At 42.1% G+C, this 18,148-nt stretch overlaps 1 protein-coding gene across 2 annotated transcripts in view; it reads left to right on the forward strand.

Annotated features, from left to right (window-relative positions):
- Window positions 1-18,148, forward strand: part of UBE3C (ubiquitin protein ligase E3C) — a 135,943-nt gene that overhangs the window by 77,241 nt on the left and 40,554 nt on the right. For both annotated transcript variants that reach the window (XM_032753233.2, XM_058428585.1), the window contains exons 14-17: window positions 4,684-4,788; window positions 8,463-8,550; window positions 11,047-11,144; window positions 13,229-13,361. In XM_032753233.2, the coding sequence (XP_032609124.1) occupies window positions 4,684-4,788; window positions 8,463-8,550; window positions 11,047-11,144; window positions 13,229-13,361 (424 nt within the window). The remainder of the gene's footprint in view (window positions 1-4,683; window positions 4,789-8,462; window positions 8,551-11,046; window positions 11,145-13,228; window positions 13,362-18,148) is intronic.

Below are 18,148 nucleotides of genomic sequence, written 5' to 3' on the forward strand. Positions count from 1 at the left end.
TCTGGTTTCAGGACTAGATCTACTCTAGAAAGAAAAAAAAAGAAAAATAATTAACTGAGTTGTTTGGTTTTAGTTACCAGATTTTACATATCACATTTAAGATAAAAAAGATACTTTTATGTTATGATGCAATTTAGTCTTTCAGTTGCCCTTCAAAACTTGGACTATATGTACTTAATTTTTTGGTTGCAATACTATGTCTAAATACCCGTCATCTCCCCACAGAAGTGTCAGAATTTAGGATCAGTCGTCTTGTCATCTAATTTATATACACATTTGTGATAATGTAGCTAGTGCTGAAGAATATTTCCCCAAGGCCAGTTAAGCAGGATGTTCTTATGATCATCATTGCCATGAACTCTCAGACATAGCGATCTTGTGAAAACAGTGCCTGTTAATTCATAATGTTTACCTTGAACAGTTGTCAAGTGTGATTTTTATAAGGAGTTGGTATGTTTCTAAACAGTTATCTACTTGATCTTTTTAATATTGGGGTTAAGGGAAACCTGCTTACGGCATCACCTATTTTTCATTCAAATGGCACATAATAGACATGTGTAACAGTTGTGTACTTTTGTGGGTGTTTTTTTTTGTTTGTTTGTTTTTTGAGACAGGGTTTCGTTCTGTTGCCCAGGCTGGAGTACAGTGGCTGATCTCACTGCGACCTCCACCCCCCAGGCTCAAGTGATTCTTTCACCTCGGCCTCCTGAGTAGCTGGGACTACAGGCATGTGCCACCACACCCGGCTAATTTTTGTATTTTTCGTAGAGATGGGGTTTTGCCATGTTAACCAGGCTGGTCTTGAACTCCTAGCCTCGAGTGATCTGCCTGCCTCGGCCTCCCAAAATGCTAGGATTACAGGTGTGAGCCACCACACCTGGCAGTGTGTGCATTTCTGAATAAATTTATTAGTACTTGAATAATGTATTAGTTTCTGCATTTATTTAATGTAATATTTTGATCTAGCGTGGAAGAACATGAGAGGAGGGACAAGAGTTAACACATCAGATGGACATAATGCTGTTGTATTTCAGAACTTAAAATCCACTAAAGTTGTGTATATTCAGCTGGATACAGCTAGTTGTTCCAGTGTTTGCTATCTTATTTCATATAACTTACCACACTGGTTCTCAAGTCGTAACTACCTATCAGAGTCATCTGGGGGAGCAGTTGAAAACTCGACTGGCTCCACCTCAGACTAACTGAATTCGAGTCAGTGAAGGCGGCATGCCTGTGGTGGGCTTTTCTCAGTACTCCAGGTGATTCTAAAATGCAGCAAAGGTTAAGAGCCACAGGACTAACCCTGCAGATAACTCTGAGCAGATTTAGTCACTTTATGTGATGTGGCATGGTTGCCTCTACAAACTTTCCCTTTTTGGTGCTAGATACTTGTAGAGCAGTTGAGTTTGTGATTCTGAAAGTGAATGTGGAAAAAAAGGAACGTGTTAAGGTGTTTCCAGATCACAAAATGGATCCAGTCAAATTTTCATGTTTATATTTTTCATTAAAACTTAGGAGAAAAATAGTTGATATGAAGGAGGGAAAAATGTTCTTAGTTGAATTTTAAGGTTTGGTATTTGATATTCTAAGTAAGTATTTCGGGAATTGGTCCAGGACTAGTCATGCCATATTTAGCAAATAGACGGGTCACCTAGTTAAAATTGAATTACGGATAAATCACAATCACTTTAAAAAATGTAATTATGTCCCATGCAATATTGTGGACATACTTTAAAGAAAGCAATGTTTTGGACATACTTATACTAAAAATATATTATTTGATATGAATGAATATATTATTTGATGTTTATTAAACTATGCATTACCACAGTGCCTTCTATCTTGATATCCCGTCCTTAACTCCCTTGGCTGGACTCACCTTTTTACCTTCTCCTTTCCTCCTCCTTTCTCCCCATCTCCCCATCTCCCTCCACCCCCTTTTTTTGATTCACCAAGGATCCATGGTACTGGCATGTTATATTGGTAACATGTGATTACTTCTTTTTTCATATTTAGGATAGGAAATATGAAAGAGGATACACTATATTGAAATTTTTTTAACATTTAATTTTATAATTTAGTAGAAGAATGTAAATGAGAATTTAATTGTCTCATATAATTTGATAATGTTTGTAATCTGTAGAAAATATATGTTCTCATGAACAGAGATTGAATAGAAATAGATATCTAGGAGTTAGGCAGACCTGATCTTTCCGTTGCCTGACCTGGAGCAAGTTACCCCCTCAATAAAGCTAAGTTTCCTTGGGGGTGATAAATTCATGAGACCCCAGGATTCCGTGGGATGGTGCAATTAAATATGTAAATATGTCAGAAAGCATGACCTTTGTTCACGGTTGGGGTGATTATGAAATGGCCAATTTCAGCATGGTAACTATTAAATCTGGATTTATTTAAAGTGTCAATTTAATTGGTCATAAAAATGGAAAGACCAGACACAATCATCTTCATACAAAAAGATTATACTTCTGTTACTGTTGGATGGGTGTGTGCTCTTTGTGGACTACCTGAATTTATCCCATACAAGGATAGCACATGTAATTAGCATAGCTCATTGAGCTTTCGTCTTTGCTTTTGAAGAGTAAAATGAACGACTTTCAAGAATTAGTGTATTAGGTCAACGACAGTACTTTGTTTCAGCCAAACAGTTAACCAGACAGAACCAATAACGAGGCTCTCCCCAGGCTGCCTAGGCTGCATAAGAAACCATTAATTGTAAGATGTTGTGTGTGCAGCTGAGCCCCTGAGCAACACCATAGAGTCAAGGGTCACGGAATAACTGACTCCAGTTTACCCTGATTACTTAACATTTCCACTCATTTAAGAAGGATGGTGTTTCCATAGCATTGTGATAGGTTTTAAAATGCCACAAGATAATCGCCACTTCTAAATTGGTATGAAATATCCACCACTTATAAAGGTGCATCTTTGATCTTGAGTGGGTTTTTGCTATGCAATTTTATCTGCATGACCAAATTGCTCAAATAACACTTTCTCTCTGTCCATGGGTAGGTCATTCAAGGGGTGTCCACATTGTAGTGGCCTTAGATATCAACCCAAGTACCCTTCCCCTTTTTCGTTGGGCACACAGAATTTCTGGTATCCCTGCATGCCTTGGATTTGCATTTCATAAAATAAGCATTTGTATTTCATTGTATGTAAATGCTAAATTATGGAATTTTAAAGGGAAATCTCAACAATTGATTGTGTGATCTTTATATCTAATATATCCAGTATAGATTAGATATATTATAAATTTATATATTATATATACTAGATACACAGTATGTGATTTATAATTATAATTATAAATTGTATAATATATAATATAAATTGTATAAATTAGTATATATAATAGATATATATTAGAAATGTTATTTCTAATCTATCTGGTGGGTATATTATAAATCAGATTGTCCTGATTTTGTTTTTTCTGTGACTATTTCTGTTGTCTTTAATTAGAGGCAGCATCCGTACAGGCCTGGCCAACTTTTCAGAAAATGCCGTCTTGAGCTCTGTAGTAGTTATATGATCCAATCCTGGTTGTAGACATTTAAAATGTTGGATTTACAATTTTGGTTTATCTTTGTTTATTACAAAATGCATTTCTATTCAGTAGAGAACTTCAGGTCTTTTTAAAGTAATGCTATTAGATCTCTTTAATCATGTATTATAAAATTTACAATTATTGATCTCAAGTCAGTCATTTAGTACCTGCTAGGTTCCAAGGTGGCTAGTTGGATTCTATTTGTGAGGAACTCACTGCACAGCAACCAGAGAGGAACTGTTCTGAAAGAATATTGTAATTTTTTAAAACCGTAATAAAATACAAAGCTGTGATGATATAGTGAAGTGTGTCCAGGCCAAACTGTTTGGAAAGGTTATCAAGGAGATCAGACTCGATTTTTCTGGAGTTATGATCACAGACCTGTGATCATTTGCTTATGTGTGGCAAGTGCTGCAATTGTTTTCTCTTTGGGAGATGTGACAGTGATATCTGGGATGCTGCTTTTTTCCCCTAGTGCCGTTACTACATTGTTTCTCAGAAAACTCAGAAATGCTATTTCAGGAAAAAGTTTTACAAAATTGCACCACTTAGAGGTATCTTTCATTAGAACTCAGATGAGCTAAGGCATTTCCAAATTCGTGGGTTTTTTTTTTTTTTTTTAATATTTTAGGTTTGGGGGTACTTGTGAAGTTTTGTTACGTAGATAAACGTGTCATCGGAGTTTGTTGTACACATCATTAGATCACTCAGGTATTAAGCTCGGTCCCCAGTAGTCATCTTTTCTGCCCTCTCCCTCCTCCCAACCTCTCCCTTCAAGTAGATCCCAGTGTCTGTTCTTTCCATCTTTGTGTTCATGAGTTCTTATGTAGCTCCCACCAAATTTGTGTTTCAAAGCTTAATCACCACCTCCGTTGTAACTTAAAAAATTATCATGTACATGTGTTTGTTGTTCTGCACGTATTTGTTGGCAGATAACTGCTTTGTATACATTATTGTGATGGCAAAAAGAAGCCCTTTTCTGTGAGCGGGTTTGGTGTCCGGCTCGCCCTGGCTTCCTGCACCACTGCTGTGTGCTCCTCCTTGAGTGAATGTATTGCTCACTGTGCACTGTGCTGCTGAGCTCACGTGTGTGACACGGATTTGTTCTTTCTTTTCAGGTTATCACCAATCTAGTGAAAATGTTGAAGTCCAGAGACACGAGGAGAAATTTTTGTCCTCCAAACCACTGGCTGTCAGAACAAGAAGATATTAAAGCAGATAAGGTGTTATTGAAATATCTTTTTAATATTTATCATTAAAAAATACATTTAGCTTGTGTCTTTCTGGAGAGAAGAATTAAGCACTTTAAAATTATTTATTTTATGACTCATATGACTAAATAGTAATGATAAACCTTATTACTAACTCTTACGCCAACTTCTTAATGGAACATATAGCAGTATCATTGACTTAAAATGATATTCTGAGTTATTAATCCTCAATTTTCCTTTTTAACCTGAGATTATATTAAAGCCTAATGATTCTTTGTGAGGTTGAAAAATATTTTGCTTTTATTAGTATTAGTATATGTCTAGTATTTAAAAGAGATCTTATACCTAATTTTTGTGGGGTTTTTTTGAGATGGAATCTTGCTATGTTTGCCTGTGGTGGTCTCAAACTCCCAGCCTGAAGTGATCTTCCCACCTTGGCCTCCCAAAGTGCTGGGATTACAGACGTGAGCCACCACACCAGTCCTTTATCCTTGATTTTCTAAAAGAACAGAGACAAATTTGAATATTATTAACATCTACATCTAAAGCAGATTCAGTAGTATGATACGTTAGTAAAAAATTTAAGTGGCCAGGCGTGGTGGCTCATGCCTCTAATCCCAGCACTTCGGGAGGCTGACGGGCAGATTAGTTGAAGCCAGGAGTTCGAGACCAGCCTGGCCAACATGGCGAAACTCTGTATCTCTACTGAAAATACAAAAATTAGCCGGGCGTGGTGGCAGATGCCTGTAATCCCAGCTACTCGGGAGGCTAAGGCAGGAGAATCACTTGAACCTGGGAGGCAGAGGTTGCAGTGAGCTGAGACTGTGCCATTGCACTCCAGTCTGGGTGATAAGAGCGAAACTCCGTCTCAAAAAAAGAAAGAAAAATGAAAGAAAATACAAATATTAGCCGGGCATGGTAAGTGTCCCCCTGTAGTCCCAGCTACTCAGGAGGCTAAGGTATGAGAATCCCTTGAGCCCTGGAGGTGGAGGTTGCAGTGAGCCAAGATCGAGCCACTGCACTCCACCCTGGGTGACAGAGCGAGATTCTGTCTCCAAAAAAACCAAAAAATGTAAGTGATGTTAACAGAGGCACATAGGGTATTTTCAGTTTTGTTCTTGAGAAAAAGTCATAACTGGATTCATTTCAGAATATTGGGAGTAGGAGATGGAGTGATGGAGGGTATAAAAGAAACCATGTCGGCCGGGCACAGTGGCTCATGCCTGTAATCCCAGCACTTTGGGAGGCCAAGGTGGGTGGATTGCCTGAGCTCAGGAGTTTGTGACCAGCCTGGGCAACACGGTCAAACCCAGTCTCTACTAAAATACAAAAAATTAGCCGGGCATGGTGGTGTGCGCTTATAGTCCCAGCTACTTGGGACTGAGGCTGAGGCAGGAGAATTGCTTGAACCTGGGATGCGGAGGTTGCAGTAAGCCGAGATCACACCACTGCACTCCAGCCTGGGCGAGAGAGCAAGATTCCGTCTCAAAATAAAAAAAATACAGAAACCATGTCACAGAAATATTCGAGGACAGAAAACAGGAATGTTTCAGAACACTTTTACAAGCATGACTATGTCCTCATGAGATATTTGTGAGTTAAGCCTGTTGCTTCTAACTCTGCCCACTGACAAGGTATAGCAATGGTGGCAGATTCCCCCAGCAGTGAACAGCTCCGGGGCCCAGGCTGGGGTCGCTTCACAGCAAAAGAAGCAGTCCTGGCATGGTGCTTGGTTCCAGGTCTGGGGAAGACCCTGCAAGATGGGTGTGGAGTGTTCTGTCATGCTGGAGAGCGAGGAAGCCATTGCGGGTGGCTGGGGCTGGGAGACAGGGTTAGGAGCCTGTCTCTAGCTGGTCATAGGCAGAAACTTGAAGCATTCATGAAAGCAGCTAACTCTGAGTTCGCGAGGGTGCTAACAAAACCCTTCGTCGTCATATTTGTAGGATGCAAAGGAAACATCTCATTGTTTCGAATACTGTTTTGAAAAAAGGAAGTACTCAAGCATTTAACCCACCTTTCATTTATAAACTGTACCTCAGGCAAAACAGATAGTGTGTGATCTTTTGCATTGAAGTATTCCAGCCAATACTACATGAAAAGGATTTTTGCAAACTAGAATCAGCCTGTTGCAGGCTCTGGTGAAGGAGATGACCAGGGCGGTGCCACTCCAGGTGCAGCGCATGTCTAGGGTCTGCTGGTCTGAGATGGTGTGTTGGCCTCCCAGGAGAGGAGGGTCTGGTCCCAGAATGCAAATGCAAATAACTGCACCTCTTCCTTACTCCAGAAGGTTGTGCGATGGGAAAATGTCAGCTGAGCCCAGCAGTGTGTTTAGTGATTTAATTGATTTATATTTTGGCACAAGTCCCTTATCTCATCACCAACTGGTAGTACGGTGCACACACCCACACTCGAAGTAGGTTTCACCTCTGCAGTGAAAAGCAGAGATGGGGGCCTCTCAATGATCGAGCATCCCACACCACCTAGGAAACGTTCTCGCCAGAAAGTTAAATCTAAATGTGGTGGAACCTCTACATCCAACTACAAAATTACAGGAAACAGAGGGGTTAGAAGTACATCTTTAACAACACCATGAGCGTGCAATTAGCAAAATCTAGATTATGGGAAATTTTACAGGATAAAAGTTTCTTCATTAAAAATTGCAAGGGTGGCTGGGCACGGTGGCTCACACCTATAATCCCAGCACTTTGGGAGACCGAGGTATATGCAGATCACCTGAGGTCAGTTCGAGACCACCCTGGCCAACATGGTGAAACCCCATCTCTACTAAAAATACAAAAGTTAGCCAGGCGTAGTGGCATGTGCCTGTAATCCCAGCTACTTAGGAGGCTGAGGCAGGAGAATCGCTTGAACCTGGGAGGCAGAGGTTTCAGTGAGCCAAGATCAGGCCACTGCACTTCATCCTGGGCAACAGAGTGAATGAGACTCCATCTAAAAAAAAAATTGCAAGGGCCGGCTGGGCACTTTGGGATGCTGAGGCGGGTGGATTGCTTAAGCTCAGGAGTTCAAGACCAGTCTGGGCAAGATAGCAAAACCCCATCTCTACAAAAAGTACAAAAATTAACCAGGCGTGATGGTATACACCTGTAGTCCCAGCTACTCAGGAGGCTGAGGTGGGAGGATCGCTTGAAACCAGAAGGTGGAGGTCGCAGTGGGCTGAGGTCGCACCACTGCATTCCAGCCTGGGTGACAGAGTGAGACCCTGTATCAAAAAATAAAAAATTGCAAGGACCAAAAATAAGGGATGAGAGGAACTGACAGATGAAAAATAAGAGAAAATATACTATGTCTATTTTATTTGAATACTGCCTCAACCAAATTGAAAAAAAACTAGAAAGTGAATCTTTGATAATAATAACTTAATTTTTAAAGTGATCTATTTTGTTTCATAAAGCAATTATATTATTTTACTATGTTTAGATATTATGCATCATCAAATAAAACAATTAGAGATTTCTTTGGGGCGTATTAGAAAACACAGTTAACTGTAAAAGTATGAAAGGATAGCCAGCATGAGAGAGGACCTGAAAAGGTAAAGCAAAATGGGACATGAAGGTTTGAGGTCAGAGAGCGGGCCCAGCCCACGGCACCGATTCTGTTCGAGTGTGAGCAGGTCGAAGTGTGTGCTAGAGCACAGGGGAGTGCTGAACCAGGATTGCCCCCGACAGGTCACTCAGCTCTATGTGCCAGCATCCAGACATGTGTGGAGGTTCCGGCGGATGGGGAGGATAGGCCCGCTGCAGTCCACCCTGGACGGTGAGTTCTCTAGGACACAGGGTTACCGAGGTATGAATTACACGCTGTCAGATTCACTCCTTTAATCTACAGATCTGTTATTTTTCATAAACTCAAGCAGCCATGTCACCCCCACCAGGAGCTACCATGTGGAAAACTTTCATCACCCCCAAAATTGCCTCTAGCTCCATTGCGGCCACCTCTTCAGCAGCCACCCCTTCAGCAGCCACCCATTTCTGTTTCGTCCTGTCACTTTGCCTTTTGCAAAAGGCCTCCAAAGGGAACCATGCTGTGTAGTCTGCTCCTGGCTCCTTTTGATCAGCACGGTGCATTTGAGGGTGCTGTGTGGGTTGATGGTTCCGTCTGTTGCTCAGCAGTATCCCAGTGTGGGGATGCACCACAGTTTGTGAATCCATTCATTGGTTGAAAGACATTTGGTTATGTTTTCATTTTCAGTCTCTGGGAACACGAGTACAGCTGCTATAAACATCTATGTACAGGTTTTTCTGTGAACAGACATTTTGTTTGACATGGAGTAAGTTTCACTGGGAGTAAGAATCCTGAGACATTTGGCAAGTTTATGTTTAACTTGATGAGAAGCTGCAGAACTGTGTTCCAGGGTGGCTGCACGGCTTTGCATTCAGACCAGCAATGAATGAGAGCCTCTGTTGTTCCCGGTCCTCACCAGCACTTATAGTTGTCATTTTTTAAAAAAAATTTTATGGGCTTGGCGCGGTGGCTCACGCCTGTAATCCCCAGCACTTTAGGAGGCCAAGGTGGGCGGATCACGAGGTCAGGAGTTCAAGACCAGCCTGACCAACATACTGAAACCCCATTTCTACTAAAAATACAAAAAACTAGCTGGGCGTAGTGGTGGGCACCTGTAATCTCAGCTACTTGGGAGGCTGAGGCAGGAGAATCACTTGAAGCCAGGAGGTGGAGGTTGCAGTGAGCCGAGATCACACCACTGCACTCCAGCCTGGGTGACAGTACAAGACTGTCTAAAAAAAAAGAATTTGGCCATTGTAAAAGGTGGGAAATGGTATCTTATTGTGGTTTTAATTGGTGTCTACCAGCCGACTAATGATACTCAGCATCTTTTTCATGAATTTTTTTCTTTTGTTTTCTTGGTTGTTTTTTGTTTTTTTTTGGAGACAGGGTCTCACTGTGTGCTCAGGTTGGAGTGCAGAGGTGCAGTCACGGCTCACTGCAGCCTTGACTTCCTGGGCTTCAGCAATCTTCCTGCCGTGACTTCCAAAGTAGTTGTGACCACAGGCGTGTGCCACCACACCTGGCCAATTTTTTAATTTTTTTGTAGAGGTGGAATCTCCATATGTTGTCCAGGCTGGCCTTTAACTCCTGGGCTCAAGGGATCTTCCCACCTTGGCCTCCCAAAGTGCTACGATTACAGGTATGAGCCACTGCACACTGCCTATGAACATGTTTTTTAGTTATTGAATTTTGAGAGTTATAAAGCTATTCTGGATATAGTTTATCAGATATGTGATTTGCAAATATTTTGTCCCAATCTGTGGCTTGTCTTTTTCTTTTCTTAGCAGTGTCTTTCAAGGAGGAGAAGTTTTAAATTTTGATAGAATCCCATTTACCATTTTTTCTTTAATAAAATTGTGCTTTTGAATGATGTCTAAGATACCTTCGCCTAACACTTTACTTTTTTTTCTTTTTTCTTTTTTTTTTTTTTGAGACAGGGTCTCACTGTGTCACCAGGCTAGAGTGCAATGGTGCAATCACAGCTCACTGCAGCCTTGAACTCCGCAGTCTCAGGCATTCTCCCACCTCAGCCTCCTGAGTAGCTGGGACTATAGGCGTGTGCCACCATGCCCAGCTAATTTTTTAAAAAATTGTCTTTGTAGAGGCAAGGTCTCTCTGTGTTGCTCAGTTTCTCAAACTCCTGAGCTCAAGGGATGCTCTCGCCTCAGCCTGGGATTACAGGCATAAGCTGCCATCCCCAGTTCCTTGAAATGAGTTTCAAGAGGCCAAGTTATGATTTACTGTTGGAAAGGAATGGGATATGTGTTTATTCATGAAATACTGCCTGGGGCCCACTGTGTATACAGCCTTCTCCCAGGCACCATCTCATGCACACAAGCCTGGTCTGGGAGGAACTTTGTTGCCATAGTAGGAGGAAAAGGGCACGAAGGTGGTCGGGGGTGGCCAGGGCACCTCCCACTGCTGGATCTGGCTGCATTCGGGCCTCACTGCCAGTGCTAGGGCTAGCTGTGCACTTGAGACATGCTAGACAGCTGGAGTGGAAGTGTAGTTCTTGATTAGGACATCTTTAATATTCGATCAAGGTATGTATTTGGGGAGCTGCTGTGCTGATCCTACACTGTGCGTGGCCCACGGGTCTACCTGAGGCGGGGATATGTTCATGGAACTGGATTTAGATAAATGAGTTAATCAGGATGATTTCAAGAACCTTCACCTTAAGAATTGTCAGTGGGAATGCAAGGGAAAGTACAAGTGAACTAATTAAGGTTTTAAAATGTGTTGTAGTGGGTTTGGAGTCCCCGCCGCTGTCTGTGTCTGAGGAAAGACAGCTCGCCGTCCTGACAGAGTTGCCTTTTGTGGTTCCATTTGAGGAACGAGTAAAGGTATGCGATTTGGTTTCTTTATTGTCACTATGTATCATATTAGGGTTAAGAAATTAACACCCACCCACCAAAGAAATCTCTAAAGGTGCCTAGTGCCTGGCTGATTACATAACATACTTTTCTCATTAGGTTGAAATAGCTAAGAATGATTTATAAAACCCAACCAGATACCTCTTTTTACAAACTGAAAGTATTTTCTCAGTTACAACTGGTTGAAAGCCAGTAACACTATAGATTTCTTACAATGAGGGTCTAACGTCATTTTTCTCTATTAAATTTTGCATTGTTTGGCCAGGTACCGTGGCTCATGCCTGTAATCCCAGCACTTTGGGAGGCCGAGGCAGGCGGATCAAGCCCATGAGTTTAAGACCAGCCTGGGAAACATAGCGAAACCCTGTCTCTACAAAGAATACAAAAGTTAGTTGGGCATGGTGGCGTGTACCTGTAGTCCCAGCTACTCGGGAAGCTGAGGTAGGAGGATCATTTGAGCCTAGGAGGCAGAAGTTGCAGTGAGCCAAGATCGTGCCACTACACTCCAGCCTGGGCAACAAAGCCAGAACCTATCTCAAAGGGAGGAAGAAGTTTTGCACTGTTTTTGAAAATGCAGATTTTTCGTGAAGATAAGCTTCTGTACGTTCATGTTTAAGGTATTTATCAGAAACGCTGTTTTATTTTTATTTTTCTGAGACAGGATCTCTCTCTGTCACCTGGGCTAGAAAGCAGTGCTGTGATCATAGCTCACTGTAGCCTCAAACTCCTGGGTGCAAGCCACCATCTCACCTTGACCTGCTAAAGGGCTGGGATTACAGGCATCAGCCACTGCACCTGGCCTGGAAACACTACTTTTTTTTTTTTTTTTTTTTTTGAGATGGAGTCTCCTCTGTCGCCCAGGCTGGAGTGCAGTGGCGCGATCGTGGCTCACTGCAACCTCCGCCTCCTGGATTCAAGCAATTCTCCTGCCTCAGCCTCCCAAGTAGCTAGGACTACAGGCACGTGCCACCATACCTGGCTAATTTTTTGTATTTTTAGTAGAGACGGGGTTTCACCGTGTTAGCCAGGATGGTCTCGATCTCCTGACCTTGTAATCTGCCCGCCCCAGCCTCCCAAAATGCTAAGATTACAGGCGTGTTCCACCACGCCCGGCCACTTTACTTTTTATAAAAAAAGAAATGGACAAATATCTTAATTCCTTGTCTAGTGTCTTTGATGTACAAAACTTTGTTTATATATGTTTCCAAATTTTAAAATGTTTTGTTTTTATTTGTCAACTATTTTTACCAATTTCTAAAGATTACTTGGTTCCGTTCTCCAGTCATGGCTTCAAGAGTGTATTTTTTAGGCCTGTACACTCTGTTTATATGGTGAACAAAAGAGTTTCTTTTGAAGCTGTTCATGTCCCTTCACTAAACCCTCCCTGTGCGTGCGTGCGTACACACACACACTCTCTCTCTCTCTCTCTCTCACTCACTCTCACTCACTCACTCACTCACTGACCCACATAATTCCTGAGCTCCCTCTACTGGATTTTTAACATCAAAAAATTATTCGAATTTTGTCATAGAGATATTTCTACTAGTGTTAGTATACAGCTTTTACAAAGCTATTCTTTCCTCACTACCTCAGTTTTTATAAAGGATTTATAAATGAAAATATTCTATAGCAAGGGGTTTAAATTTAAATTTTAATTTATTTTATTTTTGAGACAGAGTTTCACTCTGTCACCCAGACCTGAGTGCAGTGGCGCAGTCTTGGCTCACTGCAACCTCTGCCTCCCAGGTTCACGAGATTCTTGTGCCTCAGCCTCCCAAGTAGCTGGGATTACAGGCATGAGCCACTGTGCCTGGCTGGATTTTTTAATTTATTTTAAACTGGGCAAAGGAGCAACATTAGAAATATTTAAATATGATATACATTATGTAGTATCTATACATTTATTGATAAAAATCAAGATTTGATACCTTGACTATTAGCATTTATTTCAGAATTTATGAACATACAAAAGATAAGATTTAGCAGTTTATTCTTCGGTAGCTTGTAACAGGTCTTTTGTTTCTAATAACCTTACAGCTTTCCTTGTTTGTCAGATCTTTCAGAGGCTGATTTATGCAGATAAGCAAGAAGTTCAAGGAGATGGTCCATTTCTGGATGGAATTAATGTCACAATAAGAAGAAATTACATTTATGAAGATGCTTATGACAAACTTTCTCCAGAAAATGGTATATATAATTCTGTGTATTATTTGGCAGGTGGAGGCTAGGAAATTGTTTTAGAAAATGGTGGTTCTTTAAAAATTAGCGTCCATCATCTTGTTCCATAATGACTTAAAAACTGAAATGTGAGGCTGGGCGTGGCGGCTCACACCTATAATTCCAGCACTTTGGGAGGCTGAGGTGAGAGGATTGCTCGCGCTCAGGAGTTAGAGACCAGCCTGGGCAACATACTGAGACCCTGCCTCAACAAAAAAAAGTGAGCTTATCTGGGTATGTTAGTGTGCCCCTGTTGTCCCCACTCTGCGAAAGGCTGAGGCGGGAGGATGGCTTGAGCCTGGGAGGTCAAGGCTGCAGTCGAACCCTGATTGTGCTACTGCTCTGGCCTTGGCAATAGAGCCAGACCCAGTCTCCAAAAAGAAGTGTAGCAAGTCAGATTTGGGAGACGTGTTATCAAGTAATATTTCTAAAATTGACAGTTACTACAACAGAAGCCTTTAAAAAATAATTATTTTTAAAGGGCAAGAAAGTAACCAGTTCCCCACCTCCCGTTTCTGCCCCTAAAATTTAGTTTGCAAGCTGTTGTTCTAAAAATCTCTATGGCAGCCATTTACATTTTGCGTTTTTGTATAAATATTTATATGAAATCACAAATTGTAAGCCAAATTAAACATATTAAAATAAGTGCCATTGCAATCCAAGTTTCTTTGTAAAAGGATAAGTGTGCTTCAATGACACTGCCATTAGTAAAGGAGAATTATATTGTAACAGCAATTTGGATAGCATTTGGAACTCACTGGCACGTTTTGTCTTATGTTAATATTTGGTACTTAGTCTTCAAAGTTTGTATGCTATTAACCTCTAATATATTAGCAGTTTTAACTTCCAAATATTGTGCTTACGATAATACGTTAATTCAATGTTGGTCAATGCCAAGGGGATTAAAATGGAAGCTTAGGCTGGATCTAAAATTAAAAATGAAATAATCTTACCCGGTTTTTGGAAGGTGATGAGTTGTCCGATGTGAAATGACAATTGCCTTTTCCTCTAGGGAAGCAACTTAATTTTCTTCTAAGGAAATGAAACCTGATTTCTAATAATTTTTATTGCTTACATAAAGAACTAATTTTGTCATAATGTTGGAACAGTGGAGGAAAGCTGACATCAGTTGTTTCCTTACTCTATTTCAAGCTTTTATTTTTTTACACAATTTACTGTTGCCATTGAATCCTTGCCATGGCCCTCTGATGCCAAGTGTCATCAGCTGAGACCGAGTGAACTCAGGTCTGTGTACAGGCTGTGACCTCTCCACAGGGCCAGGTTTCTCTTGCCTAGCAGATTGTGTTTTCAGTGTATTTGGCGTGAATGAGATGAGACTAGGTACTTTGACTCCTAACTTTGACTCCTAATCTAACTAATCGTCTAATTGAGAGATGTTTTGGGGTCCCACAGTACCTTATAAATCAATTCTAATAGTTCTTATGTTGTATTTTTATTAGCAGATTTCATGTTCATCTCTCCCACTTGACCCTGGAGGTCTTTACAGCTTGGGATGGAATTGTTTATTTGGTGTACACAGCTAGTGCTCAGTAGATGCTTGTTCAATTTGTGATTGAATCCCAGGGGGGAAAAAATAGATGTGATAAAATAATGAGTTTGCCAATGATCGTGTAGTGTTTAGAGAAGAGTGAGATGTTTAACGTTGAGGGGCCTTCCAAGAGGCAGTTCTGGAGCAGCACCTGTAGGGGAGGAGCTGAGTGTGTGGGTGAGGGGAACTCCGAAGGCACAGGTGCTGTGGTTGGGGGTACTTGCAAGTAGGGAGCTGTAAGCTCTTCAGCCAGAGTAGAATGTGTTTCTCATTTACCAGCAATTTAAAATTAACTTTAAAACTACTCCCTGGGCGGGGCGCAGTGGCTCACACCTGTAATCCCAGCACTTTGGGAGGCCGAGGCAGACGGATCATGAGGTCAGGAGATCGAGACCAGCCTGGCCAGCATGGTGCAACCCTGTCTCTACTAAAAATACAAAAAAAATAGCTGGGCATGGTGGTAGGCACCTGTAGTCCCAGCTACTCAGGAGGCTGAGGCAGGAGAATGGCGTGAACCCAGGAGGCGGAGGTTGCAGTGAGCCGAGATCGCACCCCTGCACTCCAGCCTGGTAACAGAGTGAGACTTCGTCTCAGGAAAAAAAAACAAAAACAAAAAAACTCCCTGTAGATGATTTTTTGATGTTACTGTCCAATTATAACAAGCCTCAAATTTCCTAATGAATCCTTAAGCTTTAAAAATTGTTAAAAAACTGATCACACCCCACCTCCCTAAGGGCATGCTAATAATTGCATTGAAGTTAAAAGATTTGGAAGAATCTTCTCATAATGTGTATACTGTAATGCTTAAAATCTTTATAAATGTTCTCAAATCAAATACTATAAGAATGATCAAGCCATGTGTTAAAATGTGGTGTTTTGCTAGGCAAATTAGTAAAGTCAAATATCATCCCAGAATAATTAATTTACTTGTGAGAGAATGGTTGGAGGTGCATTTTTAACTAAAAATTTACATGTAATCAATTAATGTGATTATTCCACGTATCATCTAGTCATTGAAGTGAATCCATGCTTTACGATGCTCGTTGTCTTATCTCGGAACGATTCTCTGAAGTGTACATGTTAGCCCCTGTTACCCATAAGTTGACTGAGTGGAATGCAGAGATTGATGGCTGTTCCTGCAGTTGGTGCTCAGAGAGCAAAGATGGGCTGGGGTCTCACAGGGATGCCCACGCACTCCCTGCCTGCACTGCACTACCTTGTTGCAGTGTGGAATATTGGGAGAAACTGTCAACGTTCCCTCATGGGATTGCTGTAAGAATTGTAAAGTGGGTAACATAGTTCCCTTGAGGCCTGGAGCTCACACTATCGTTGACTCTTGGGTGAGAGTGAGGCACAGCTGGCTCTGCGCTCTGCTGTCGTCTGTTCTGGAGAGCCTCAATTGTCTGCTTTTGTTGGTTAGTTACTTTTATTTCATTTAATGTGCAGAATTACCATTTCTTCCTGAAGCAGAGGAAATTTCTTCCAGAAGCAGGATAGCAAGCTGGAGCCAAATGGCTTATATGTGTTTACCTGATTCCCAAGGATGGCACGGACACTGACCCAGAGGTGGCAGGCACGGCAGGGCAGCACTGCATCCCTGCTGCTGTGCAGAGTGGCCCCATCTTGTCCATTCAGTCAGCGACCACTGCTCAGTGAATGGGAACTTAGTATTTCTGTGTGGTGGCTGTAAGTCTCAGACAGTCCAGTAAATTGTATTTACCCTATTTGACACATATCATAGACTATTTACACTCCAGGTACTGTAACTTCAAAATTACTGACACGTGTACATAGCAATGTAGGGATAGACAGGGTTTTGAGGAGACTGCCTGGAGGCTCTATCCCACATTCTGCTAAACCCCTTTTCCAGAATGCTTCTAGAGGTTACATGTCCCTTGAGATGCTCCAGGGCAGATATGTTTGGGTGACTATGCACCAAAGCCGACAGAGGGCAGCAGCGCATGGGGCCTGTGAAAGTATCGAGTGTACACTACGTGCGGTTGCTTTCCCCTGACTTCATGCAGCAGCCTGCCCCCAACTCTCATTCCCTCTCCTTCCCCCATCTTTTCTGCAAAGCACCTGTAGAGCATTCTTAGGGAAAGATGAAGGACATTTCACTTACTTCCCCAAAGCTGTTCTCTGATTCAGCCTGTTTATCAGAGCACATCTTAACTTGGTCCACCTTGTGTTTTTTTTGGTTTTGGGTTTTTGTTTGTTTTTTGAACGGAACTTTTCTCTTGTTGCCCAGGCTGGAGTGCAATGGCGCGATCTTGACTCACTGCAACCTCCACCTCCTGGGTTCAAGCGATTCTCCTGCCTCAGCCTCCTGAGTAGCTGGGATTACAGGCAATGCACCACCACGCCCAGCTAATTTTTTTTTGTATTTAGTAGAGATGGGGTTTCACCATGTTAGTCAGGCTGGTCTCAGACTCCTGACCTCAGGTGACCCACCTGCTTTGGCCTCCCAAAGTGCTGGGATTACAGGCATGTGCCACTGCACCCGGCCTGTTTTTGGGGTTTTTAAATTTTTATTTTAGAGATGGGGGTCTCACTTTCACCCAGGCTGGAGTGCAGTGGTGCAGTCATAGCTCACTGGAGCCTCAAACTCCTGGGCTCAAGTGATCCTCTTGAGTAGCTGGGATTACAGGCACACACCACCATGCCCAGCTTTTCTTATATTTTGTAGAGACAGGGTCTTGCTAGTGTTGCCCAGGCTGGTCTTGGACTCCTGGCCTCAGGCAGTCCTTCTGCCTTGGCTTCCCAAAGTGCTGGGATTACAGAAGTTAGCCTCTGTGCCCAGACAAAGACAATGTTTTAATTTACTTTTTTTTTTTTTTTGAGACTGTCAACGCAGGTTGGGGTGCAGTGGCACGATCTTGGCTTACTGCAACCTCTGTCCCCCAGGTTCAAGTGATTCTCCGGCCTCAGCCACCCAAGTAGCCGGGATTACAGACATGTGCCACCATGCCCGGCTAGTTTTTGTATTTTTAGTAAAGATGGGGTTTCACCGTGTTGGCCAGGCTGGTCTCGAACTCCTGACCTCAAGGCGATCCACCCACCTCAGCCTCCCAAAGTGCTGGGATTACAGACATGAGCCACTGCACCTGGCCTTAATTTACTCTTTGTAGCAAATTAGACAACCAGTAATTTTCCCCCCTTTTCAGCCAAATACAGCTTTTAAAAGATGATGTAGATCAGGGTTGTCCAA

This window comes from Hylobates moloch, unplaced genomic scaffold (genome assembly GCF_009828535.3).
Source record: "Hylobates moloch isolate HMO894 unplaced genomic scaffold, HMol_V3 SCAFFOLD_1, whole genome shotgun sequence".
Lineage (NCBI taxonomy): Eukaryota > Metazoa > Chordata > Mammalia > Primates > Hylobatidae > Hylobates > Hylobates moloch.